This window comes from Staurois parvus, unplaced genomic scaffold, assembly GCF_062004578.1.
Source record: "Staurois parvus isolate SC_StPar_1 unplaced genomic scaffold, SC_StPar_1.0 ptg000057l, whole genome shotgun sequence".
NCBI classification, from domain to species: domain Eukaryota; kingdom Metazoa; phylum Chordata; class Amphibia; order Anura; family Ranidae; genus Staurois; species Staurois parvus.
This window is the reverse complement of record NW_028317853.1, coordinates 3111851-3139242: the sequence shown is the minus strand read 5'-3', so window position 1 is coordinate 3139242 and position 27392 is coordinate 3111851. Positions and strand designations below refer to the sequence as shown.

General features: G+C 41.5%; 1 protein-coding gene across 4 annotated transcripts in view; it reads right to left on the bottom strand.

Moving 5' to 3' along the window:
• Positions 1-9010: 9010 nt before the first annotated feature.
• The window catches only part of PERM1 (PPARGC1 and ESRR induced regulator, muscle 1), a 38782-nt gene continuing 20400 nt past the window's right edge, over positions 9011-27392 (bottom strand). For 3 of the 4 annotated variants that reach the window (XM_089668403.1, XM_089668405.1, XM_089668404.1), the window contains 2 exons: positions 27240-27356; positions 9011-13366 (listed from right to left, as the gene is read on the bottom strand). In XM_089668403.1, coding sequence (XP_089524529.1) covers positions 13266-13366; positions 27240-27356 — 218 coding nt within the window. In that variant the 3' untranslated portion in view covers positions 9011-13265. The remainder of the gene's footprint in view (positions 13367-27239; positions 27357-27392) is intronic. The other variant, XM_089668406.1, reaches the window with a different exon arrangement.

Genomic DNA, 27392 nt, shown 5'->3' with positions numbered 1-27392 from the left:
CTTTGCTGAAAATAAAACAAAAACTCCCAATACGTGTAATGTTAAAAGGTTTATGTGAATGTTATTGCGCTTACAAATGGTGGTATATATACTGAATTTTTTTTTTCTTTTTTTAATAGTAATATCAGCAATTTATAGCAGCACTGCTGCAGGCATTCTGACACTGGGGGGAACTGACTTGGTGTCACTGACATCCCCAGTGACATCAATACAGTGATCAGTGCTAATAAAAAGCACTGACACTGTACTAATGGCACAGGGTAGGAAGGGGTTAACTTGGGGCGTTCAAAGGGTTATTGGTGTGCTATTTATTATGTGGGCTGTGTGTGTGCTTCACTGTAAGCACACTGCTTTGTATGGCTCTGCTATGCAGAGCCATACAAAGTAGTTTGCAGGAGCTGACAGGGGAGAGATCTGTATTGTTTACATACAGGTCTCTCCCTCATTGGAAATCCTTGGAGATTGCCGGGTGCTGGCGAGGAAACACCAGCTGGGACCCGGTGATTGACAGCCAAGGCCGCAAATGGCGGCACAGGGTGTGCGTGCGCCCCCTACCCGGTACTGCAAAAGCACCTGTGTGGGTCATAGTGATTAGTACAGCCAGTGTTCTCATACCCACAGCACAGACCCAAATCCTGACCACGTTGCGCTCCTGTACCAGAGCTTCCTCGGCAGGCCTTACCCAGACTCTTTACCTGGAATACATTTTACGCTTTTAACAAGCATGGAAGTGCTGATTATGAAGGACTAGTTCAAAAACATGATGCATAATTCCATTTTGTCATAGTCATTATTGGCAACATATTCAGATGTTTACAGCTTGTCCTACAGCAGATGAACTGGTACAAAGAATGTTTTCAGGTATCACAGGTTAGAAGCTTCCTGATGAATCCTAGAACCTTAATGACAGCAATGGAGTGTAACCTCATTAAACACCTACAGGAGCACACCCCTGGGATGGGAAGTACCTGCAGACAATGTAGAACCAGAAAACTGTGTACACAAGGTAATCTGCTCTTTCCTCATTCCTAGAAGCTTGCTTGGTGACCACTGGCGTGTCTCATAAAAACAGGCAATATTTACATTTAGTTCTATGAGGTCAATGTATCATATCTACTTCCCAGCCGAAATCTACATACATTTTGAGCTAATCCGTAATATTCCTAAAGCTGTATGCCCACTAGCATTTGTTAAGCTCCTGGAAGCTATTATGAGCATTTTTTTCTGCTCCTAAAAGCTAATAGTGTTATCTTATGTGTCTATGCACACTCTTTTATGCTGGAAGCATTTTTCAAGCTTCAGCGTTTAGGAGCAGAAAAAAAAATTCTGTTTGCAGAGTTTTTGGGAGCGTTTTCCTAGCAGAAAAAAAATGCAAAAAGCTCCTAACAGCTTTTTTTTTTTTAGGTTTTTGTTTTTCTTCATGTACTGTACAAATGCTAATAAAACACAAGCGTTTCTAAATGCTATATACAGTGAAGGAAATAAGTATTTGATCCCCTGCTGATTCTGAATGTTTGCCCACTAACAAAGAAATGATCAGGCTAAAAATCGAATGTTCGGTGTATTGTAACACTGAGAGAATAGCAACAAGAAATGCATGTGTAACAAATTATGCACTGATTTGCCTGTTCATGAGGGAAATAAGTATTTGATCCCCTATCATTCAGCAGGATTTCTGGCTACCAGGTGTCTTTTATACAGGTAACAAGCTGAGATTAGAAGCAGTCTCTTAAAGGGAGTGCTGCTAATCTCATTTTGTTACCTGTATAAAAGACACCTGTCCACAGGAGCAATCTATCAGATTCCAAACTCTACACCATGGCAAAGACCAAAGAGCTGTCCAAAGATATCAGGGACAAGATTGTAGACCTACACAAGGCTGGACTGGGCTACCAAACTATCGCCAAGCAGCTTGGTGAGAAGGTGACAACAGTTGTTGCAATCATTCGCAAACGGAAAAAACACGAAACTGTCAGTCTTCCTAGGTCTGGTGCACCATGCAAGATGTCACCTCGTTGAGTGTCAATGATCATGAGAACAGTGAGGAATCATCCAAGAACTACACATGAGGATCTTGTCAATGATCTCCAGGCAGCTGGGACCACAGTCACCAAGAAAACAATTGGTAACACACTATGCCGACATTGATTGAAATCCTGCAGTGCCCGCGAGATCCCTCTGCTCAAGAAAGCACATGTCCAGGCCTGTCTGACGTTTGCCACTGAACTTCAGAATGATGCAGAGGACGACTGGTTGAAAGTGTTGTGGTCAGATGAGACCAAAATCGAGCTCTTTGGCATCAACTCAACTCGCCGTGTTTGGAGGAGGAGGAATGCTGCTTATGACCCCAAGAACACCATCCCAACTGTCAAACAGGGTGGTGGAAACATTCTGGTTTGGGGGTGTTTTTCTGCTAAGGGGACAGGACAACTGCACCGCATCAAAGGGACGATGGACGGGTCAATGTACCATCAAATCTTGGGTGAGAACCTTCAAGGCAACAAAGGAGTGGCTCAAGAAGAAGCACATTAAGGTCCTGGAGTGGCCTAGCCAGTCTCCAGACCTTAATCCGAATGAAAATCTGTGGAGGGAGCTGAAAGTTTGAGTTGTCAAACGTCAGCCACCAAACCTTAATGACTTGGAGAGGATCTGCCAAGAGGAGTGAGCTAAAATCCCTCCTGAGATGTGTGCAAACCTGGTGGCCAACTACAGGAAACGTCTGACCTCTGTGATTGCCAACAAGGGATTTGCCACCAAGTACTAAGTCATGTTTTGTGAAGGGGATCAAATACTTATTTCCCTCATGAACATGCAAATCAGTGCATCATTTGTTAGACATGCATTTCTGCTGAATTTTTTGTTGCTATTCTATCTCTCAGTGTTACAATACACCTACCATTCGATTGTTAGACTGATCATTTCTTTGTGAGTGGGCAAACATTCAAAATCAGCAGGGGATCAAATACTTATTTCCTTCACTGTAGTTATATAGTTAGTCTGGCTGAAAAAAGACAAAAGGCCATCCAGTTCAACCATTAAAAAAAAAGTTATAATCCTACTAAATGCTACTAAAACGCTAGTGCATGGAGCCTGTAAAGAAATATGTCTTAACTGGCATCCATTTTGTATAATGCCTCCATTTCTAGATGTGTGAACACTTAGCTTCTCTTGTAACTCTTCTCTCGTTCACACTTTGGTGTCTGGAGCTTTATTTTTCCCAGGCCTGGTGGTGAAAATAACAAGGACGGGGCTACAGACATAGGATGATTCCTATCAGAGCCTAAAAAAATAACTGTTCCTAGAGGAATTCAGCGTTTTGTCTGTAGAAGCCACTAATGTTAACCTATGTGTCCATGCACATTAGGTAGCCTAGAGATGTTTTTTTAAGCTCTGCATTTAGAGGCAGAAAAATAATCTTCTGTTTCCTGTTTTTGAGAGCATTTTTCTGACAGAAAAAAAACCTGCTAAACGCTAGTACAAAATAAAAATGCTTAAAATTTGCGTTTTTTTCTGCCAATAGCGCTGGTGTTTTTTTTTTTAAACTAGTGTCCATGGAGCCTGACAGTGCGTGCAATTAGAACACAAAATTCTGGAAACCTTTTATTTAGTTAAAGGTCACTAGATTCCCAAAGTGAAATCTGGATATCATAAATCTGTACCATTTTTCTAGTATGCCAGTTAGTGGTTGTGCTGAACAATAGCTGGCAAACAAGCTACTAAACGTGGAATATTAAAAAATAGCGTGGAAAGTCTCTCTCTTTATAAATGGGCCCCAAAGAGAGGAGAGTCACGTAAAACATAAATGAAAAAACTGGAGGCTGCTGTCCTGGTTAGTAACATAATGCAGGACCACTCCTCTGTGTGTTGAAGCAGTGGTCTCTCCGCAGAGTTTTACAATCAAGCAACATGAGATTTGCTGATTGGAGAGCTCTAGCCCTGACTGACAGGGGTGCTGACCAGACTGCTGCAGAGAAACCACAGCATTCCTTTTTGCAGCCTCTTGTCTGGGGCATAGATCTGAAGCTAGTGCTGGAGCACAATCCTTCCTTCCTACTCCCTCTGCCTAGGTGACGGGTGGAAGGGGCTGGCAGGTATCTGTGAAGTGTCTCCAAAGAGACGCTCACCAGAGAGAGCAGGTCCCCAGGGAGCACTTCCTGAACCTGGGGGAATTCTCGGGGGAGAGGGGAGAATAAGCAGTAAGGTGAGCTGCTATAGCTCGCTGTATCCCTCGCTGCACAGCAGCAGCGCATCAGTTGTCACAGCAGCAGTGCGTTGTCACTAATCCCCCTGTGACCTCTGATCATTAGGGGCACTGTGCACCATGAATTGTTTATCGGGTCCACTGTGTTTCAAATAGAATGAACGGTGCACACTAAATTATGCCACATCAAGTTATTTTTTTATATTTGCAGCATATTTAAAGGGATAACATATGGAGAAATGTGAATGTATTGCAGATATGTACAACATTTTTTTAAATTCATTTTTCCTTGACACAGGGCTGCTGTTAGAAAACACTGGGCCCCATACAGCCAACCTGACAGGCCCCCCATCCCCACCCCATCCCACCCCTCCGCAGAAAAAAAAAAAAAGGTTAATATGCTACAATTATCAATGTACACAGTGAGTGATTGGTACCGATCACTCAGGAAAGGAAGGTGATGGTAAATGTGACATATTTACCAGAACTTTCCCGCACTCTCTATCCTGAATGATCCTATTGTGTGATTGCAGCTACCAGTGGGAAGGACAGGAGGGAAGCCGGCAGCACTGCGGGGATGGGGGCACATAGGGGGGCCTTGGAAGCAGGGGATAACATATGGCTCACAGTCAGGGGTGTATTTACCACAAGGCATTTGCCTAGGGCGGCATTTTTCAGGGGGGCAGCATCCTGGAAAAAGGGACTGAAGAAACGACACATGCTGCATGGGGACCAGGTGGGATCCAAGAGAGGCTGCGGGCTGCTTGATGGTGTATGCAGAGCTGAACTCTCGTTTCCAGGGATCTCCAGAGCTTTGAAGGTAAGTGTCTTTCTCTCGTGGGGAGGAGGGGGGATATGTGTTAGTGGAAGGCTCCATTGGGTGGGGGGCAGGGCAGGGCAGTTGTTGGTCAATATCAAGTTCTCTCCACGGGAGGGGACATTCGATTTTCATGTCACCTAGGGCAGCACAAATTCTAAATACACTACTGCTCACAGAGATAGTGATGAGTGCGGCGGGGGGCAATTACTGGAACCGATCCCCTGTATGGTTCTCTCTGCAGCAGCTGAAAGCCAGCAGGAGGGAGAGAAGAAGCCAGCTTTCAGCTGCTGCAGAGAGAACCATACAGGGGATCGGTTCTAGTAATTACCACCTCCACCGTGCCGATCACTCTCCCTGCCCACATCCAATTCACCCAGCTACCTAGGCCCCCCCCTGCTGGCCCGGGCCCTGTACAGGAGGGCTGGTTGTACCCTCTCATCCATGGCCCTGCCTTGGCATATTCTTCAATAACACCACCAGAGCGGTCTACCTTTTCCCAAGTCACATGGGCCACAGAACCTGAACTTCACTCACTATTCTTCTATAAAAATCCCTGCAGCTTTAGGCAGTAGTTGTCAGCAATGCTGGCTCTGTGCAGGAAATCCATCTGAGCCTGACACCACGAGGAGGAGGAGGGAAGGATAATGACATTGGATATTGGTAAGGATAATGCCAGGGGAGTGGGAGGAATAATGACACAACAAAACTCACATACTGACAGCGAGCTGAGCACTAACTCTCCAGAGACACCTGTCTGACTTTTTCACAGAGCTGCAAAATGTCAGGCTAGCTCTGGGAGAGGAAAATCTCCGAGGCGGAGAGCTGGTATAGAGTGTCACCCACATGTTATTCCCAGAAAGCCATGCTTTCCTACACAGGGCCATGTGGGATATGACAGCGCTCTGAAGGTCACTGTCTTCAAAAAGGCAGCGGGTGATCTCACACAGGTTTCCCGGGAGTTTAACCTTTACATAGCCAGACTAACACATACATGCACTTACAAATACAAATATCTTTTCATTTGAAGTACTACATTGGGATGCAGATAGTGCTTCTATTCCAGGTCCAGCAAGACAACACTTTTTTTTTTCTAAGCTGATTCTTAGTCTTAAGCAGCCCGTAAACTATGCAATTTTCTTTTTTTGCACTGCAGCTGGAAGGAATGAGAATTGCTTGAATCCACCATCAACACAGTCAGTGTTAATGCAGGAATCTCTCCCGCAACGCTATAGTCGCCAGGAATGATCGCATGAAACAAATCTAACAGCCTGGTTGTAGTGAAGTCGATTGATGGATCGACTTCAGTATAGTCAGCCTGCCCATAGATGGATCAAATCTTGGCCTGTCTCTGCTGAACCAGCCAAGGTTCAGACCATCTATGGCTGGCTTTATACTGGTTATGAATGTTGCAACTGCATTGAATAAATGATGTCAACTGTCGTATGGTCAAATCTTTTATCTTGGAGTGAACTACAGGAGTGATTGCCACTGACAAGAGCAGTTCCCTATACCCGCTATTGTTTCTTCTACACAGTGGCGTCCCTAGAGTTGGTGACACCCGGTGCCGGAACACTTGGTGACAACCCCTTCTGGCCATCCCGGATCCATCCCGAGGGGATCGGCGGCTTGCAACCTGTACGGGGTTAACTGATCTCTTCACGAGCTCCACGAAAAGGTACGTTTTAAAGCAAGCCGACAATCAACGCAAGATGGATCGGATCTGCGGATCTCAATCTGCAGATCTGATCCATTCTGCGGGGATCTTCGGCTTGCTTTAAAACTTACCTTTTCATGGAGCGGGTCCGGTGTCACCCCGTGCAATAGGTGTCTCCTGGTGTGGCGCGTACCCCCCGCACCTGCCTAGGGACACCCCTGCGTCAACAACCATGTTCTCCCACCACCTTTTTTTTCTCTTCTTTTTTTTTTTTTTAATCCATCTCCCTCTTACCCAGTTTTTGTCCTGGATCTCCTGCTGCTTTATTACAAAAATGAAGGTCTACTTACATCAGCACTGTTTTACATGGTTACGTTAAATCAATGAAACCAGTCCATGTTCTTTATAACCTTTTCTTTATTGTTGTGCCACATTTCCAACAAATGGTATTCTTACAAGTCCTTAGTCCTTATACAGTTTCTTACGTGTGGTTCTATAATTGTTGTTCCTGTGCATCTTTTTGGCTCTTGGATACTTGAACTATACATTTTACCAGTTCGTACAATTTGAAATATTGTAAATAAATTCAAGGCAGCAAGCTGATCCCTCAGTTGGTTGTAATCATTTGAGGGCAAGACCAGTTGACTGGGTCAGTATAGAACATTTTTGTCCATTGATAACTATTAATAGATTTATGTTCAATCATCTTTCTGTGTGGGCAATAAGTAGCAGATTTGGGCTGGATTTGGGCTTTTGTAGTCTTGGTATGTTGTGAGGTATGTACAAAGATACTCAGTGCCAAGGGATCTGTGTACACAGGCTTTTGTTTGTCTGTTAAGCTTTTCTCTCAGTATAAGTCAATGGGAATGCAAATGTGGCATGAAGCATATTGATGCAAGTCAGGAAATCAAATGCAGGTTAGATGCACCTATGAAGAACTAAGATGTGTCTCACACAAACTGATCTCAAATAAAAGCTAAATGCACCAGAAAATATGCTGCGTTTTGCTATCTACACAAGCACTTAAGGCAATATCTTCAGACTGCAGCCCTTTGCTTCTCTTAATCCAGCCCTTGGGGATCTATTCCTCCCACTGACAGCAACAATGATACACCATTCCTTCCACTGACACCAACAATGGGGCAATATTCCTTTCACTGGCACCAATGATGTTGCTCTATTCCTTCCACTGAAATTTACAATGGGCCACTTTCCTCCATCTGACACCAACAGTGGGCCACTTTCCCTCCCACTGACACCAATGGTGGGGCACTATTCCTCCCACTGGCAGCAACATTTGGCACTGTTCCTCCTCCCACTGACCACAGGTGCTGTGTAATTTTCTTACCCCCATTGAAAACATAAGAACCACAGAGAATAGACAAATCCTCCTACATATGTTTTACTTGTTTATCTGCAGCCATTCTTCCCCTACATCCATTCAAAGTGCAGAATCTACACATGATCCACAAAGCACACAGGAACAAAGCTAAGGATGTCAATCACATGCAGTGCCTTCCCCTGTCACCTTTTTTCTCTTAGTGTCAGGAAAATCATCAGAAGTGATTCTTGCTGATAACAGAGGAACAAGGCAGCAGACAGAAATAACACTTAGTGCTCTGGATTGAGACAAGTACACACTATAAAGGGATATGCTTTGTTCATATTTCATGTCTGAGGTGTACAACCACTTTAAGAGACTGTTATTGCCACTTAGTTTACTGATAGGGTGAATTTGCCTTTTGGGCAATGCAGTGGTAAACCACCATATGACCTTCCTAAACGTATAGGATACTTGTGTATAAGATGGGCACCAAGTGAGATAATGTCACCAGCACACCAAGGATTCCTCAAAATGGGTCCAAAGCTTTATTTCATGGTCACATGGTAAACAAAAGGCAACATTTCAGAGCCACGCAGGGCCCTGGTGAAGGGGCCCTGCGTGGCTCCGAAAAGTTGCCTTGAGTTTACTATATTACCACGAAATAAAGCTTTGGGCCTATTATGAGAAATCCTGATCCTGTGCTGGTGACATTTCTTCACTTGGATTGTCTATGGTTCCCAGTCTGTGGTCATTACAGCACCCAGCAATGAATAGCCATCTGCAGGGACATGTGTGCTGGGAATGTTGCATTAAGATGGGCAACAATCCCAGCACCTGACACATCAATTTCAGTTACAGCCATTGTCTACAGTTCTGGAAGGGTATATGACAAGGATACAAGATAATATGTCAACCCTGGTATGCCTAAAATTTCTGGATTTTAGATTTGAGCCATTGCTGCAATTTATTGCTTGTTTTGCCATATACATTTCACCAATGTGTACAACAAGAAAATTGTAACATTTTAATTTATATACTAAACATGACAACATACAGTAAACAGTCCAGTAACAGCTGGAAATCCAAGCTGCATGCTCTCCTATACCCTAAATAAATAATTATTCTTGGTAGTCAGCTACTATTTTATTACCTGCCATATCTCAGGAGCTCTCTAAGCCACAACCTCTCGGGAAATAACCATGATATGAAGGCAACAGTTCAGGTGATACAAGGACACAATTGTGCTTTGTACTGGATTCCTTACATCTGTTTCCTCACCACAAGGCAGAGATGCTGTCTGATTTATGACTCCAGGTACAAACTCATTGCTGTTCCGAAAGAGTCAAGAATTATGGCATGAGAGCAGACACAACACCATAACGTCCAGTCACAAGCTCAGGGAAGTAAACTAGACACAATTTATTGTGTATCATAGCAACACTGGTGGCATTACAATCAAAACACAGAACTTTCTTCTGTTCCCACCCGATTCTTACTAGGACTTCCAGGTGTCTCTTCATGAAAAATATGTAGTCATTCCATCCATCAGGTCTGTGAATCCCGTAATATTGTCCCATTATATTGCTAAATACTTATACGGATGTAGCACAACTGGCAGATTACGTAGAGCTGGGCAAAATTGTGAACTAAGCAAGCCATACATACAACACAGAACTGTTAGCATGGCTATGAAGAGAGAAGTACACTTCAATGGCTATCTAAAACTCTCAAACTGCTGCGTGTACAGAAGCATATGGCTTCTTTTTATTATTTTTTATGTTAAACTTTGCTATTTCAGTGTAGAACAAGCCTAGCGTTGCTATTGATTGCTGACATTTGATGAAGAAGCCTAAAGTAAACTTTATATGATTTTAAAATTCTAAAAATAAAACATTCTGCTTTGAAGCAGTCATCACTATTAACTTCTTTACTTCCTTCTCTGACTTAGTTTTACTTTGTTATTGGGGCCTGACTTTTCCTGACTTAACCTCCCTAGCGGTCTGATTATGTCAGTATTTCTGTGCTCAAAGCAGTACATAGCGGTAATGGAAATATGTATTTTTTTATTGTAGGTCTGTAATCCTTGGGAATAACTCATTGAAATCTGTCCGAACAAGAGTCTAGTAAACATCCCGGGTATGAGAACATTTGAAACACGAAATCAAAAATTATAATATATTAAATAATTATAAAAAAAATAATATAATATTAATACATTTAATTCAATAATGTATTCAAACCAAAAACACTGAAATTTGAAATATAGCGCCAAGTTCGCACATCGCTGAGTTTAGTCGCAGAATCGTTTTCAGTGTCTGATGACGAATCTCCCCACAAATCATTATCACTCAGTTCTGCAAGTAGTTCTAATTTACTATTGCTGTTCTCTAGCTGGTCTAAGGACAAAATGTATGTGAAGTGGTTTGATACAGTAATGTAATACTATGAGATTTTAGTGTATTGAGTGAATGTCAAATTTTGACATTTTTGAATTTCCCGCCAGTTCCGTCCCCCATACGTCCCGACGCTTGCAAGGAACGGAACACGGAAGACAGATGCCGGCATCGGCCGGAGGAAATGGCTGGGGATGCTGCAGGGGAGACATCGCGGACAGGGGCGGACTGACCATTTGGAAACTTAGGCACTGCCCGAGGGCCCAGGGTCAGTAGGGGGCCCCATGAGATGCCCCTGGTGCCTTTTTCATAGGCTTTTTTGAGTTTGGGCAAGGACACAGGGACCTCATGATCCCCTATTGTCCAGGGGCCCCATGAGTTGTCAGTCCGCCCCTGATCGTGGGAGCGCAGGACAAGGTATGTGCTAGAGGGATCCCAGAGCAACGATACAGTGTATTCCCGAGTGTATCTCGGGGTTACCGCTTCTGGTACTGAAAGTTAACCCCAAGCTACACTCGGGAATACCGCCAGGGGGATTAATGGAGCTTACCTCCACCTACCACCATCACTCTGTGCAGGGAAAGTGCCTATATTGGCCACTGAGACAGTTTCATTAGACACTGGAATGGCAGTTGACACAGCTTAGCCATGATGTAAGAGAAAGTCAGGCCCCAGTAAAAATTCCAACTTGTATCAGTATGGGAGTCCTTCATTGACACCAACCATAACAAAAAAAAAGAGTTTCTAGATCAGCTTTTCTCAGCTAGCATTCCTCCAGAGATTTTTAGGGGTTCCATGGTGGACTGACTTCCCAACTGATGATATCTGCATAGGTATATACCAAACATCACTAGGCAGAGCCAGTGGACTAAGACCAGTGGATCCTCTGTTATTTTCTCCCAGATAAGTAACAGATGAAACATATTATCCTTTTAACTGACTCCAAAGCTGGCTATACAGTAGATTGTTCAAAATTCAACCAGTTTAGCAGGGCCTGGCCAAATTTTGATCCACTTATGGGCAATCTCTGCTTGAGAGAAGTCGAACGAATGATCAGCTCTTCTCAAATGGAAATGTTGAAAATTTTTAACTCTATCAGCACCTGTAGCCAATAGACTGGCACCCTGGTCAGTGTATTCTGACAGTGGAGGTGTCCCTACTGTCAGAATAAAATAGTGCAGTGGGAAGGATTCCTCAATCTACCTCACTTGTATAGAAAGGGGAATCCGTTCATTTTTTTTTTTTCAATCAACTCGGTAGCTGATGGAAAAAAAAGATCCATCTATGGCCATTTGCACAATGACCATCAATGTCAATCCTTCTGGCCATCAATGCAAGGGTGCACAAAATGATAAAACTTGGAAGTCAAATACTCTGGAAATGCTACATTCTTGTTTCTTTTACTTAATATATCTAAAACATTTAACTGATTATGCTAATATACTGTGAGCTGCAGATGATATAATATGTAGCAGGGTTTTTCTGAGTTGTGAAAATTATTTCAAGGGTTCCTCAGGGGTAAAAAGGTTGAGAAAGGCTGGTCTTAAAAGAGTTAAGAAAGGCTGATCTAGATGTTTTAAATAAACTGTGGTACATAGCTAGTATTGTAGCAAATGACCACTCTACTTTAAGTGAAATTAAATTATAACTTTTATTATTTGGTATTGGATATATTAGAGAAGAGTTAAATCCTCTGTTAGGTATTTTTTGCTGTCTGTATACCATTGGGAGGTTTGTCCTTCACCTTCTGTCCTTAGAGACACAGTAGGGAGTTAGAAGAAATCTTTCAAAGTGAGGGGAATTCCTTTCTTAGACAGTTGTCACAGGAACAGGTATCCTCATTGGAAGATTTCCCATCACCTATTGTTCTGGTGACATTTTAAGAAATGAACCCTTAATCAATACTTAAAATTGTAGGTTTTCTATTCACAGTTCTCTTGAAAGTGTAATTTAGCAGGCAATTTAGGCTGACTGCCACCTTCGTACACAATAATTTACTTCACGGTACCCAATCAAACTATATTGTACTATATGAATTGTACTTAATGTTAACAAAATCATTCGAACAAGTCCTCTTAATAGCACCCAGCATGCTGTTATCTAAAGGTTTATGTGTGACTCTTATTCTACAGTATGGGATATAATGTATTGTTCTGCTATCCCTGAACAACAATGTTTTGAAGAAAACCAAATCAGAAAGGAACACAGAAGAAGCTTTTTGGGTAATGTAGGTAATGGGACAGAAATGGGGGCTAAATCCCACTATTTACAGTTCTTACCAGAGCAGGCCGTTAGCAGAAATATGCTAATGGTCACCCCTGTCCTGGTAACAAAGTTGGGATTTTACCCATCTAAAGAGAGAATTTATTGAATGTCCGGTCTCCAGAACTGGAAGAAGGGCTAATAGATCCATCAGGAAAATATCAACCTTTCAGAATTTCTAACCCTTTACCACTCTAAAACAATAAGCAAGTCCTAGCTGGAGGACCTGTGCATATCCACCATTGAACTAGACCTAACTTCTCAAGACCCTACAATACAACATACCATTACACTTCACATGGTTTGAAGACCTCATAAATGTGTTCATAACTGATTATCTCATGCCAAGTTTCTCTGATATTCATGTCATTCCTTTACCATTGTCCACTAGGTGCTGTGAAATAAAACTGTCCAGTTTATGGAAACATTCAAGCAGTGAGTTTACCATATTGACCTAATATTGTTTTCAGTCTGGGGAATGAAAAGGCAAGATCTATTAGCTACAGGCAAATCTGCATGCAGGCTAGAGACCTTTGTATCCAAATTGCTGTTATTCCAGTGCAATCCTGTCAACACTTGTTATCTACAGTCCACCTTGTTGGTGGGTACATTTAAACTTCTTCCAAAGGCTCCAAAGTTGGCCCATGCCAGGTTCTCCTGCGCCTTCGTAAGTAGCGAATGGCAGAGACAGCACCGATATTTGCAACTAGAGCTAGAAAACAGAAACATTAGAGGAGAGATGTAAGAAAATTACATGTTAGGTTATACAACACATTGTGACACTGAGAAAGTATATTTTTCAGCAGTTACATGTCAGATTTAGGCATCTAAATTACATATATATTTTACATTTATCTGAGGTGTAGAAGGACATATCAAATACTATACTCAACAAACACACCTGATTTAAAACCTTTATCTAAAGCAGTGGTATTCAAAGTGTGGTCCGAGGGCCATATGTGGCCCTTTGACAGCTTTTACCCGGCCCTTGGGACTCTATTTATCCCAATGATATGACGCACTAATCTTACCACTGATACCAACAGTGGAGCATAATTCCTGCCACTGAGACTAATGATGGGGCACTATTCATTCCTGCTCTCTAGTTCCCTTGTCACCTCCTCTCATGCTCTCCTCCAGGACTTCTCCTGAGCCTCTCCCATCCTATGGAATTCTCTACCCCAATCTGAACAACTATCTCCTACTCTGTCCACTTTTAGGCAATCCCTGAAAACTTTTCTCTTCAGAGAATCCTATCTTGCCTCCACCTAACAACGGTACATGTATTTTCTCCATCAGCTCATCCCCCACAGTTATTAGCTTTTGTATCACTTGACCCTCCCCTTTTAGATTGTAAAATCTGACTCCTCTTGTATTGAATTGTCTTGTAACTGTACTGTTTGCCCTCACATCCTAAAGCACTGCATAAACTGTTGGCGCTATATATATCCTTTTCTACCCCCACTGGCCACAATCCGACCCCCTTGAAGCCTGAAAGACAGTAAACTGACCCTTTGTTTGAAAAGTTTGTAGACCTCTGATCTGTAGCATGAGTTGTCAATTTTTTTTTCAGTGTGACCTCATATCAAGCCATGATGATCTCCAAACTGCATCCTTTGCAAACATTACTTCAGAACTAATTGTAGCGGTAAATTTGATTCTTAATTGAATTTAGGTACACTTTTTATATTAAAGTGGAGCACCTCCCAAAAGGAGAAGTTCTGCTTTAAGGCCTCCTCCCCTCTTCTAAACCAAATGGCACTTTTTGGGGGATGGGGGAGAGAGGGAACCTGTTTTGACAGGTTTCTGCTCCTACTTGTGCTTGGATCACCTAGGAAATCCGAGCAGAAGTTCTCCTTTCCTCTCCCCCTCCCTTCTCGCAGTCTTCTGGGACTTGTTACAGGTCACAGAAGACTGCGGGACCATTCACAATGCGCACTGTAGCTTGCACATACGCAATGGGCACCCAGCTGTGAAGCCACAAGCTGTCACAGCCGGGTGCCCACAGTTGAGATGCCGGTGCCGGGGATAGAAGACCAAGGGTAGGGAAGGCTCGGGTGTGCACAGCAATGAATCCTGGGACAGTTTATTAAAAGTCGGCAGCTGCAAAAACCTCTTTAATGTCAAGGAAATCTGAATTCCAAGAAAATAGTTAAAGACAAAATTCTTGAGCCTGACAAAGTATGTGTATTTCTGTCCCTTCAATACTGAGATTTACACAGCTCTGTCACACAGCAAAGCCCTGCCAGGCAGGGGAAAGGACTAGATTTTTTTCTTCTGCAATTGAAGCAGAGCTAAACTTAGCAAAAACAATGCTGACAGGTAGGCTTTTTATGACAAAAGAAACTCTGTGAGGGGGATTCATCAAAATTGCAGCATCCAGAATAAGGAGCAGATGTGCTTGGCAATCAATCAGCTTCTATCTTTCATTTTCAAAGCTCAGCTGAACAAACGGAAGATAGAAGCTGATTGGTTACCATGCACAGCTGCTCCAGATTTTGTCTGCTCCAGTTTTTAAATTCCCTCATATGTCTCTTCTGTCATAAATGCATGCACAGCTTAGTGTACAGTCTCAGCAGGATTTTGTTCAGAGATGAATCATCCCAGCCCAAAAACTCTGTCAAAAACTCTTGGGGGCCAAATATTGTCTCTACAGTTTATTTTTCTCCTTTAAATAACAGTAACAGGTCTTTTCCCTCCCCCTGGCTGTGACTGGACAGTGAAAGAAGGAACAGCAGACTGATCATCATATTCCTCTGTCGCTCTGTTCTCTACATGTCAACATGTTCCTTGCTAGCAAGTGAGCATTGCAGCATAAAAAATAACTTGCTCCTTTGCTTCTTCTCCCTGTCTCAGCGCTACTGTACAGTGGATTGCAAGAGCCTCATACCAGATACAATTCAGGTAATTACACTGCATGTAAAAATACATTTAATAATCTATGAATGAATGCAAAGCTTTGGTTTGTGCCTTTTATGTCTGCTTTGTGTTCAGCTTCAAAAAGGCAGTAATTACCAAAGTGACTTTAATCAAATCTATATTATACATGAAATCCAGCAGAAAGTACCACCATGTATACCTCTCATAGGAATGGTGTTTAATAGCACAGTGTAAAATGCACATTCTTCTTTCACATTATAATCCATAATTAAATCCCAGCAACAAGCTGAAATGCATATGGACCAACACATGCATCTGAAAAAAAGCTTAAAAGTGTATGTTTAGCCAAAACATTTCTTTTTACAGAGTCAAGGAAAACAGACAAAAAGAACAATGCCATGTGGCCCTACATATATCACATTTCCATAACAAAAGTTAAAGCTGCCCACGGCCTAATAACACATGCGGGAGCCCTCTAAATACAGTGCTCAGCATTAATGAGTACACCCCAACAGATTTGTCAGAAAACCTTTAATTTCCTTTCAGAATTAACATTTTCTATGGGACTCTATACTACAAAATACTCCCACAAATGAGGGCCATTGATTGCAAACAAGATTTGTTAATTTGCGCACACAAAAAAATATTTTTCCTTTCCAAATTCATTCAAGAACATGTTGCAAAAATTAATACACCCCAATGAAAGTCTTAGGAGCAAAGCTAAATTTTACACCCCGGTCACATCGGGTGCGACTTGGCATGCGATTTGCATGCCAGGCGACTTGCAAATCATATGCCAAGTCGCACCCTATTGTCCGCTATTAGAATGGTCATATTGGTGCAGTTCTGACTTGGTCAGAGACGCACTGATTTCTAAAGTGATGTATGCACTACTTTTGTTGTGATTTGCATAGACATCTGTGTCAGATGTCTTGCAAATCACAACTGAAATCGGCAGGTCACCCGATTTTGAAATCGTGCGACTTCACTGTAAGTTGCACGATTTAAAAAATCAGCTTTGATGTGATGGGGGGGGGGCTTAGACAACAAAATACTAATTAACAAGAATTCAACTACTGGTGAGTCTAATTATTCATTAAACAGGTGTCCTGCAGACAGTTGATTTTAAAAGGGCATTACTTAACAAAGAAACCCCCTTCCCATTTCATGCTGACAGCAATGGCACCACATGGAAGAGAAATATCACAAGGCCTGAGAAAGAAATTAATTTCTTTGCACAAGAAAGGTGAAGGCTACAAGAAGATCAGCAAAGCTTTACTTAACAGTCAGCATACTGTAGCAAAAGTGATACAAAAATTTAACAAAGATGGAACTGCAGTAATCTCACAGAGACATACATTCTATCTACTGGGGTGATTGTTTCCCGTGACACAATACAGTGTACACTGCATAGGAATGGCATGCATGGTTGTTGTCTATGAAGGAAGCACCTCCTAAAGACCACTGGGACTCTGTACTCTGGAGTGATGTGACCAAGATAAATGTTTTTGGAACTGATGGCTTCAAAACTGTATGTGCGCCGCAAAGGTGAGGAGTACAAAGAAAAATGTATGGTGCCTACAGTGAAAATGGTGGTGGCTGTGTCCTTCTGTGGGGTTGCATGAGTGCTGCTGGCATCGGTGAGCTGCATTTCATTGATGGTATCACAGATGTACTGCTCTATATTGAAAGAGGAGATGAACCATCACTCCATTCCCTTGGTCGTCGTGCACATTTCCAACATGACAATGATCCAAAACACATCTAAGGCCTCTGTTGCATTTCTGAAGGAGAAAAGGGTGAAAGTGATTCAGTGGACAAGTATTTCTCCTGATCTGAACCCAATCAAATACCTATGGGGTATTCTGAAGAGACAAGTCGAGCATCATTCTCCATCCAGCATCCAGGCTCTAAAAGAGGTCGTTCTTGAAGAATGGGAAAAGATAGATGTTGCCATATGATGCCAACTTGTTAATTCCATGCTTAGAAGACTTGGTGCTGTCCTTAGAAATCATGGAGGTCATGGAAAATACTAGATTTAGTAGTTTTTGTTATGGTATGTAGTAATTTTTTCATTAACTAATTTGAGTAAACCTGAAGATTTTGTAATCTAAGTTATAATATTAAAGTGGTTGTAAAGGATGAAGGCTTTTTACCTTCATACATTCTATGCATGAATGTAAAAAACCTTCTGTGTGCAGCAGTGCCCCCAGCCCTCTAATACTTACCTGAGCCCCATTGTGATCCAGCGATGTGAATGAAAGCCTCAGCTGTCCCAGGTCTCTGCCTCCTCATTGGCTGAGACAACAAGTGGGAGCCATTGGCTCCCGCTGCTGTCAATCACAGCCAGTCAGTCAATGAGGAGACAGGGGCCAGAGCAAAGCCATGGCTTCGTGTGCGAATTGACACATGGAGCAGCGGGTGCTTCCACAGCAAGCTGCTTGCTGTGGGGGCATCCAACAGGAGGGAGGAGCCAGGAGAGCCTGCAGGGGACCCGAAAAGAAGAGGATCAGGGCTGCTCTGTGCAAAACCACTGCACACAGTAGGTAAGTATAACACGTTTGTTATTTTCTGGGAAAAAAAATATGAACCTTTAGAATCGCTCTAACCTTACTTTCATGTAATGAGCTACACAAATGTTCTAAAAAACTCAAAAAACTTTGGAAATTGTTCATTGTTTATTGAGATATTGATTAAAATCTTACTTTTAAAAGGCGTGTATTCATTTATGCTGAGCACTGTATATAACACGTGCCCCCAACTTTCCATCGTGGGACATCATATTATGCCTGTCACAACACAGACAACCAAAAAGTAGTTGAAACAAGGAAGACTTAGGTTTGGACTGGAGATGACCCAATCAAGTGACCAAGTATGGAAGGCAGCCCCTCATGTAGAGGATCAATGAAGGGCACCAGGAATCTTGAAAGAGAAGAAAAAAGAGAAGGAAAGAAGGGAGTTGAAGAAGGAAAGAAGAAAGTGGAGCCTGTGACCAAGAACTCACTCATGTCCTCCGGCAGCTGCTCCCAACCATTAAAAATATCATAGGAAAGACTGTAGTTTGGAAGTCGATCCAGCGCACGCTTCTGTAATGAGGAATTGAAATATACCATTTTTGAGGTGAGCTATGGACCCAGGTACAATCAAAAGGAGGGCCACCTCCTGGGTCTCCAGCCTTGAACGACCCATGATCTGTTGACACAACTGAAAGATAGAGGTCCAGAAAGGCCGAATGAGGGTTCAGGATCACCACAATGTAAAAGGGTGCCCTCCGATTCACAATACCACCAGCAATCATCAGGAATTGTCACAGGATTTCTGTACCACATAGTAAGGAGCTTAAAATTCAATTTTTGCATGTGGCTGGATGCACTTATATTAAAAGTAAGTAAAAAGGACTTGTCTCATTCCTGATCACTAAGGGAATGGCCAGTTTTTTCCAGTCACATGTATAGTAGGTGGAGGTTGGGGAAGGCATGGGAAAGGGCCACAAAGCAACTCATCCACTCCCTTATCATATCACGACTTGACTACTGCAACTCCCTCCTTGCCGGCCTACCCCAACACAGGCTATCCCCGCTTCAGTCTATCCTGAATTCTGCGGCCAGACTCATCCACCTCACCAACCGCTCCGTATCCGCCTCCCCCCTCTGCCAATCCCTCCACTGGCTTCCGATTACCCAACGCATAAAATTCAAAATATTAACATTCACGTATAAAGCTGTTCATAACACTGCCCCAAACTACATCACCGACCTGATATCCATCTACCACCCAAAATGCACTCTCCGCTCCTCACAAGACCTCCTACTCTCCAGTTCCCTGGTCTCCTCCTCCCATGCCCGTCTCCAGGGCTTCCCCCATCCTCTGGAACTTGCTACCCCAATCCATCAGACTGTCACCTACCCTCCTCGACCTTTAGGCGCACCCTGAAAACCCATCTCTTCAGAGAAGCCTACCCAGCCCTCACCTAATTGCTGATCTCCTCCGCTCTTCCCACCACTCCATCCCCCACAGCTATTTCCTCCTGTACCACTCTCCCCTCCCTCCTAGATTGTAAGCTCCAAGGAGCAGGGCCCTCGAACCCCTCGTGTATCGCATTGTATTGTTACTGTACTGTTTCCCACTATAATGTACAGCGCTGAGCAAACTATTGGCGCTATATAAATACTGTATTATAATAATAATAATAATAAAAAAGGGAAATAGTATACAATATAGACACTATATGCAGACAATTAGGATTGTGAAGACTTTGGGGCCTCAAAAGGTGTCAAGTTTCTATGGAGGGTGCCAAGATAGGATCATTTTGTGTAAAAATGTCTTAGCTGGAAATACACTAGCCAACTACCTGACCGTCCTTAGCCAAGTGCTCCCATAGGGGTTTAAGTCCAGAAGAACCAACAGCCCATCTTATCAGGGAAGGGCCTGGGGGAGACCAACCCAAGAATCTTGTTCAGAACTGCCCTGGCAGGAATTACAGTTTGCCTAACACTGGGGTGAGAGGTCCTACATGAGTAGAAATAGTAAATTGTCACACTGTGGAGTCCCACACCTACAGCAATGATGAGATGATAAAGGGGAGAAGTTATGCTGTCAGCCTACATGGAGGACGAATCCATAGTGTGGATGTTGGCAGCATGAGTGAGATGTCTCGTTCCAAGCATACCCATAGCTTGCTTTGGGCTTGGGAGAACCAGGCTGGTATTCTGCTAAAGACTGCTGACATGATAGAGTTCTAAATGTGGTAACTCCAACCCCCTCAAACTTTTTTTTGATCAGGATGTCGAGGCATAAGCAAATGTGTTTCCCATAGATAATGAAGCTAATGAAGATAAGAACAGTCATGGGGCTGCAATCGGTATCGTCTAAAAAATGTACAAGAGGGGAAAGATGTACATTTTATAAAAAGTTATCCTCCCTAACCACAAGTGTTGGAGAGATGACCACTGATGCAATTTACGTTGAGTTTGGGCAGGTATCTCTTTACTTCTTGACCTGATGTTGCACCAAGAAGTGAGAGACAATTTCTCTACAGCAAGGGGAAATCGCTTCTTACACAGTTGGCACCATAACAAGTGTCTATTTTGAAATATTTACCCTCACCTCTTTTCACATGACCTCTAAAATTTTGGATTTTCCATCACTTTCTGTTCCATTGACAATAGTTGCCAAGACATATAAATAGATGCTTGGCTGGAAACTTCTTGTACACTGATTTAATATTTAGGATAGCAAGGGATCAATCACTGCTCTGTACCTCTCATCAGACTGGGGGAACTTTATTACTAAAAGTATAGAAAAAAGAGAGCACATCAGCCTAGTGTAATATGTCAGACAACGTTTCATTAATACAATTCATTAAAATACTCACAAGAGTAAAAAAAAAATGTAACCACCATATCTCTTCACATTTCTATCATCTGGTTAACAAATAGAAGGCTTCTTCTGAAGAGGATTTCTCCCCCAAAACGTGTCAGCCCACTTATAACTACTGCACATTGAAGAGACCCTGTATATGTGATATGATGGTTACATGATGTCATTGTAATACTTTTTTGAGTATTTTAAATAATTTTATTAATAAAGTGGGATCTGAAATATTGCAATAGGCCAGTACATGCTTTTATTTCTGTCATTTGAGGGTTCAAATCCTGACCTACTATGGCCAAAACTAAGAAAAAAGTATTAGCTATATATACACTTTAGAATGTACAGTGCTGTGAAAACGTACAGTGGAGAAGTCCTCTTGTTGATGGGACTTTAAAGGCACAGGTTTATAGTAGACTAATAGTTCAACAGTTAAAAAAACAATCAATTTTATTTATACAATCTTAGAAAAAGATATACGAGTTACAGTACAGAATATGGCGGTGTAGTCAAAAGCTGATATTCCAGTAGTAATGTAGAAATAGGTCATGCCTGTGTTACCACTGACGCGTTTCGAGACCAGTCACAGTCTCTTCTTCAAAGTACTCAAGAGGCATGACGCCTACAATAAACATACATATCAATATATATTTCTATATATAGGAATTTTCATCAATATTGATAATATAAGACCATATGTTACAAATCTACCTACCTATGTAAAAGATACAATTCATTTACTTCTAATCATTGATGGACTTCAGGTTTCCCCTACAGCTTTTTTTATTAGCCCTTGATATTGAAGCACTATATAGTTCTATATCGCACTCTAAAGGTTTAGCTTGTATTCTACATTTTCTTTCCCAAAAAGCCATTGACAATTGGCGCTTCAATGAATTTATTGTGTATTCACTTGAGTTCATCTTACATCCTCCAGGTACAGGGAGTGGCTATGGGCACATACTGTGCTCCTTCTTATGCCAACTTGTACCTGGGGGAGTGGGAACGGACATTGATGGATTCTACTGAGTTGGCTCCGTTTGTTAATTTAATTTCATTCTGGTACAGATACATTGACGATGTGTTCATGATACGGGAGGGCTCCATCGCTCAATTAAAAGAATTCATGGACAAAATCAGTGTTAATGATCTTAACTTAAAGTTCACTATGTCTTTTGATAGCGAAACAATTCCATTTTTGGATGTCCAAATTTTCAAAAATTAAGCTGGCACTTTGAACAGTGATCTTTACTGTAAGACAACTGCAGGTAACACCATTCTTCATGCCAATAGCTTTCACCCTAGCTATTTGGTCAAGTCTATCCCATATGGTCAATATTTACACATCAGACATAATTGCTCTGATGATATATCCTATAAAGAGGAAGCAGACAAATAGAGGCAACACCTTCTGTTAAGAGGCTACTCTTCTATGTGCCTCAAAAAACTTACAAGAAAGCAAATAACAAATCTAGACATTCTTTATTATATCAAACAAAAAGTAAAAAAGAAAGCAATCAAGTGCGGATAATAACTACATTTTTCAATCAACATATGCAATTCAAGCAAATTGTGCAAAAATATTGGCATCTTTTGATAATTGATCCTACCATTAATAAATTTGTATCCAATACCCCTAATTTTATTTTCAAGCGAGCCAGCTCACTAAGAAATTATTTGGTACAGAGTAAATATCAACCCCAAAAGAACCAAGATCCTTGTAAATTTCCGGGCACCTTTACCTGTGGAGGGTGTAATTACTGTCAATACATGAACACCAATAAATCCATAATATTGCCCACTGGGGAGAAATTTACTCCCAAACATTATGGTAGTTGCAAAACCAAGGGTGTAGTTTTCTTACTCACAGGTGATTGCAATTGTTTTTATGTTGGAAAAAACAAATTGGAGCTGTGGCGTTGGGCTTATCGCCACATCTCTAGCATGAAGTCCAAGAATATGGAGGTACCCCTGGGTCACCATACAGTAGGTCTTCATAGGGGTGTCTTCCCTAGGGTGCAATTTTTGATTTTGGATAGGATCCATCCGAGCCCACGTGGAGGCGACTGGAATAAGAATCTGCTCCAATGTGTTCTCAGATGGATTCATAAATTAAATGCCACTTCTTTTCCAGGATTGAACGAATCCATGTCCTTTAAGACATTCCTGAAGGGATTTGTCAGGTAGTTGTGAAAAAGATTTGACTTTTATGCTTCATTCTCCTTTTTTTTTTTTGAGAAGATACTGCACATATATAACACATTTTTTGTATATATTTCTACAATATCGTTGTTTATTTAAGGATTTTTTTCTTTATTAATGCCAAGATTGTCATTCATGACCTCTCATTGCATTCTTTCCTTTAATTGGTTTTTCCCTTCCTACCAGTCCTATTTTTTTTTCCATGTAATATGTCCTGCTCCTGTTTCTCCTCTTTTTCTTCCCTTTTGGGTTTACGTATCTGTTGCTCTCATGTCTCCCCGGTGCACAGGGGCCGCAGTCCCTGTTCATCGGGGTCGGCGGCCATTGTGATCAGGCGTTGGAGGCGGCACAGCATTGGTCCATAAGAGAGAGGCTTGGTTTGCACTCTTTCCTGGCCTCTCCTCTTGCTGGTCGAGCTCCGTGCATCGTCGTCGGCACGACGCTTGACGTCATCACGCCACTGCGGTGTGGTGATGCCGCACAACTCGTGACCGGGGAGGGGCTGACATGATTTGCCGGACATACGGATAGGTCCGCTCCTGCTTCCTTCTCATTGCCCTAAGTCCGTTGGAGATTTTCCAAGTTTAAAAAACCTGCACATGGCTGATGCAGCCATGATGCCAATATATCACAGCAAATCGGGTATGATTTACACAAACTCTGCTGGACAATCTCAGTGATATTTAAAGGCACATTAGTGACTATATGTGCTTGATGTTTGGTTTTGCACTTTTTTGAATATTTCTGCCATTATCTTTATTTGTTATAAGCAAATAGTCCAGAAGTGGTTTCTCTTCCCCTTTGTTTGAGTCTGCTTGATGTCAACTCATCATCAATTTTTTTCCCCCCAGTAAGTGTGTTTAGCCCCAATTATTTAGTGATGTCCCATTCTCGATGGCATATATTTATTATTTATATTTATATGTGTTATTATTTATTTACACAGTATCACCTCATCAATATTAGTGTCCAGACAGATTTTCGGTCTGCCACTGGTATGGTTGGGCGGGGGCCCCTCCAGGAGGCGTTTGGGCGGCAGTTATCGTTTCCAACTTTCCTTCCCTGCTCTTTCTGTCCATCATCGCTGTTAGAAGCTCATGAAACTTTTGGCTGTATTTATGGAAATCAATGTCTTTTAACCCTTTGGCGGTCCTTTTCTATTCCTCCCGCCCCTATATGGGGCTATATAAGTGAATAATTACATTCTAAGCTAATTATATTATCAATATTGATGAAAATTCCTATGTATAGAAATATATATTGATATATATGTTTATTGTAGGCGTCATGCTTCTTGATCACTTCTGAAGAAGAGACTGTGATTGGTCTCGAAACGCATCAGATGCAACACATGCATGACCTATTTCTACATTACTACTGGAATATCAGCTTTTGACTACACCCCCATATTCTGTACTATAACTCATATGTCTTTTTCTAAGGTTGTATAAATAAAAATTGATTGTTTTTTTTAACTGTTGAACTATTAGTCCACTATTTGATAAACCTGTGCCTTTAAAGTCCCATCAACAAGAGGACTTCTCCACTGTACGTTTTCAGGGATGATGGCACCTCTTGTATTGTATCCCTTCCCTTTTCTACTGCTGATTTTTTTGCATATTTGTCACACTTAATTGATTCAGATCATCAAACAAATTTTAATATTACACAAAGATAACCCAAATAAATTCAAAATACAGTTTTTAAATGATTATTTAAAGGGAAAAAATCTGTCCAAACCTGCCTAGCTCTATGTTAAAAAAGTAATTGTCCCCAAAACCTAATAACTGGTTGTGCCACCCTTAGCGGCAACAATTGCAATCAAATGTTTGCGATAACTGCCTATGAGTCTTTCACATCGCTGTGGAGAAATTTTGACCCACTCTTCTTTGCAGAATTAATTTAATTCAGCCACATTGAAGGGTTTTCGAAAATGAATGGCCTGTATAAAGTCATGCTGCAGCATATCAATCGGAATGTAAGTCCAAACTTTGACTAGGCTACTTCAAAACCTTAATTTTCTTTTTTTTAAGCCATTCAGAGGTGGTCTTGCTGGTCTGTTTCAGATCATTGTCCTGCTGCATAACCCAAATGCACTTGAACTTGAGGTCACGAACTGATGGCCAGACATTCTCCTTCAGGATTTTCTGGTAGAGCACAGAATTCATGGTTCCATCAATTATAGCAAGTCGTCCAGGTCCTGAAGCTGCAAAACAGTCCCACACCATCACACTACCACCACCATGTTTGAGTGTTGGTATGAAGTTCTTTTTATGAAACGCTGTGTTACATTTACCCCAGATGCACACCTTCCAAAAAATTCCACTTTTTTTCTCATCAGTCCACTGAATATATGCCCAAAAGTCTTGGAGATAATAAGGATGTTTTTTGTCAAATGTGAAACGAGCATTTGTGTTCTTTTTGGTCAGCAGAGGCTTTTGCCCTGGAACTCTCCCATGGATACCATTTTTGCTCGTTCTCTTTCTTATTGTTGAATCATGAACACTGACCTTAACTGAAGCAAGTGAGGCCTGCAGTTCTTTAGATGTTTTTCTGGGTTCTTTTATGACCTCCTGGATGAGTCATCGTTGTGCTCTTGGAGTAATTTTGGTAGGTTGGCCACTCCTGGAAAGGTGCACCACTCTTCCAAGTTTTCTCCAATTGTGCATAATGGCTCTCACTTTGCTTCACTGGAGTTCCAAAGACTAAGAAATGGCATTGTAACTCTTTCCAGACTGATACATGTCTTTGTTTCTCATCGGTTCTTGAATTTCTTTAGATCACAGCATGATGTGTTGCTTTTTGAGATCTCTACTTTGCAAGACAGTTTCTATTTAAGTAATTTCTTGATTCAACAGGTCTGGCAGTAATCAGGCCTGAGTGTGGCAAGTGAAATTTAACTCAGCTTTCCAAAAAATGTGGTCAATCACAGTTCATTCATGATTTAGCAAGGGGGGCAATTACATTTTCACATAGGGCCAGACAGGTTTGGACAGCATTTTTCCATTAATAAATGAAATCATCATTTAAAAACTGCATTTTGAATTTTCTCGGGTTATCTTTGTGTAATATTGAAATTTGTTTGATGAGCTGAATCATTTAAGTGTGAAAATATGCAAAAACAATCAGAAAGGGGCAAATACTTTTTCACAGCACTGTATATATATGAAATTATTATGTATTGTGAAATGTAAAGTACAACTGAAGGATGAACTAGCTGGGGCTATGGGCAGATATTTCTATTGAAAGCGGATCTCCAGGCAAATTTAAAAGGACACCTTTTAATCTGGATAGTATTTAATTATAACATCATAAATTGTATTTGAAATGCTGATAATATATGTACCGGAAATCTGTCTTTATTTTAACATCTTATCATCCCCTGCACACCAGGACTCTGAATGAGAGAGGACAGGATAGAATTGTGAATTGGGCTCTTCTGTATTGTACAGTGCTGACAATTAACAGTAGAATCTTGATAATAGGAGGGAAGAGTGCAGAGATGATGTTATCAGTGTGTTGCTGCTCTTTTAATGTCCAGTCATTCCAATCAGCAAATCAGCAAGCTCGGGGCAAGGATTTTACCAAATCATCCATTCAAGTGATCTTCAGTACTGCTACATTGTTTTTTATTGAGCTATTCATATGAGATACTCCATAGACCATGAATGCAAGACATAAATTTAAGATTCTAATATTATAAATTTCAACTGGAGTTCTATTTTAAAATATTAAGTTTTAAAATAAAAAAAAATGAAGTTGAAATAGTTGTAGAAAGTTCTAATACAAAGGAGACCTTCATAAATTTGAGTTTGTGTTCAGTTTGATAAAGCAGTGGGTTGTGAATCATATGTTGGCTACTTGCGTTATTGCTACCAGCGGTTTTCAGCAGCATTAGTACCTGTTTATCCAGCCACCTACTGCTTTATTGCCTTCAACAAGAATGAAGCCAGGCAGTTTGCCCTAACATATATCATTTCACAAAAAAATTGCTTCAGTGTTGACAAGTGTTTGACTGTCACTTTGCCCTAGTTTGTGTGGCTTATTCTCCACTGTTACATATTCAGGTGGCAAATATTCCTCTTTATGAGGAATCAACATAATTGAATTTAACAAATGTACTCTGAACACACCTGTTTTCCATCCATCTGAAGACTGCAAGTCTGAAGATTTTACAGCCCAAGATGCAAGAGCTAGAAACATCAAGCAAGCGTCACTCCGGCTGGGGGATAAATATGGAACAAGAGAGCCTGCAAACAGACATGTGTGTAAGTAAAGCCTGACAG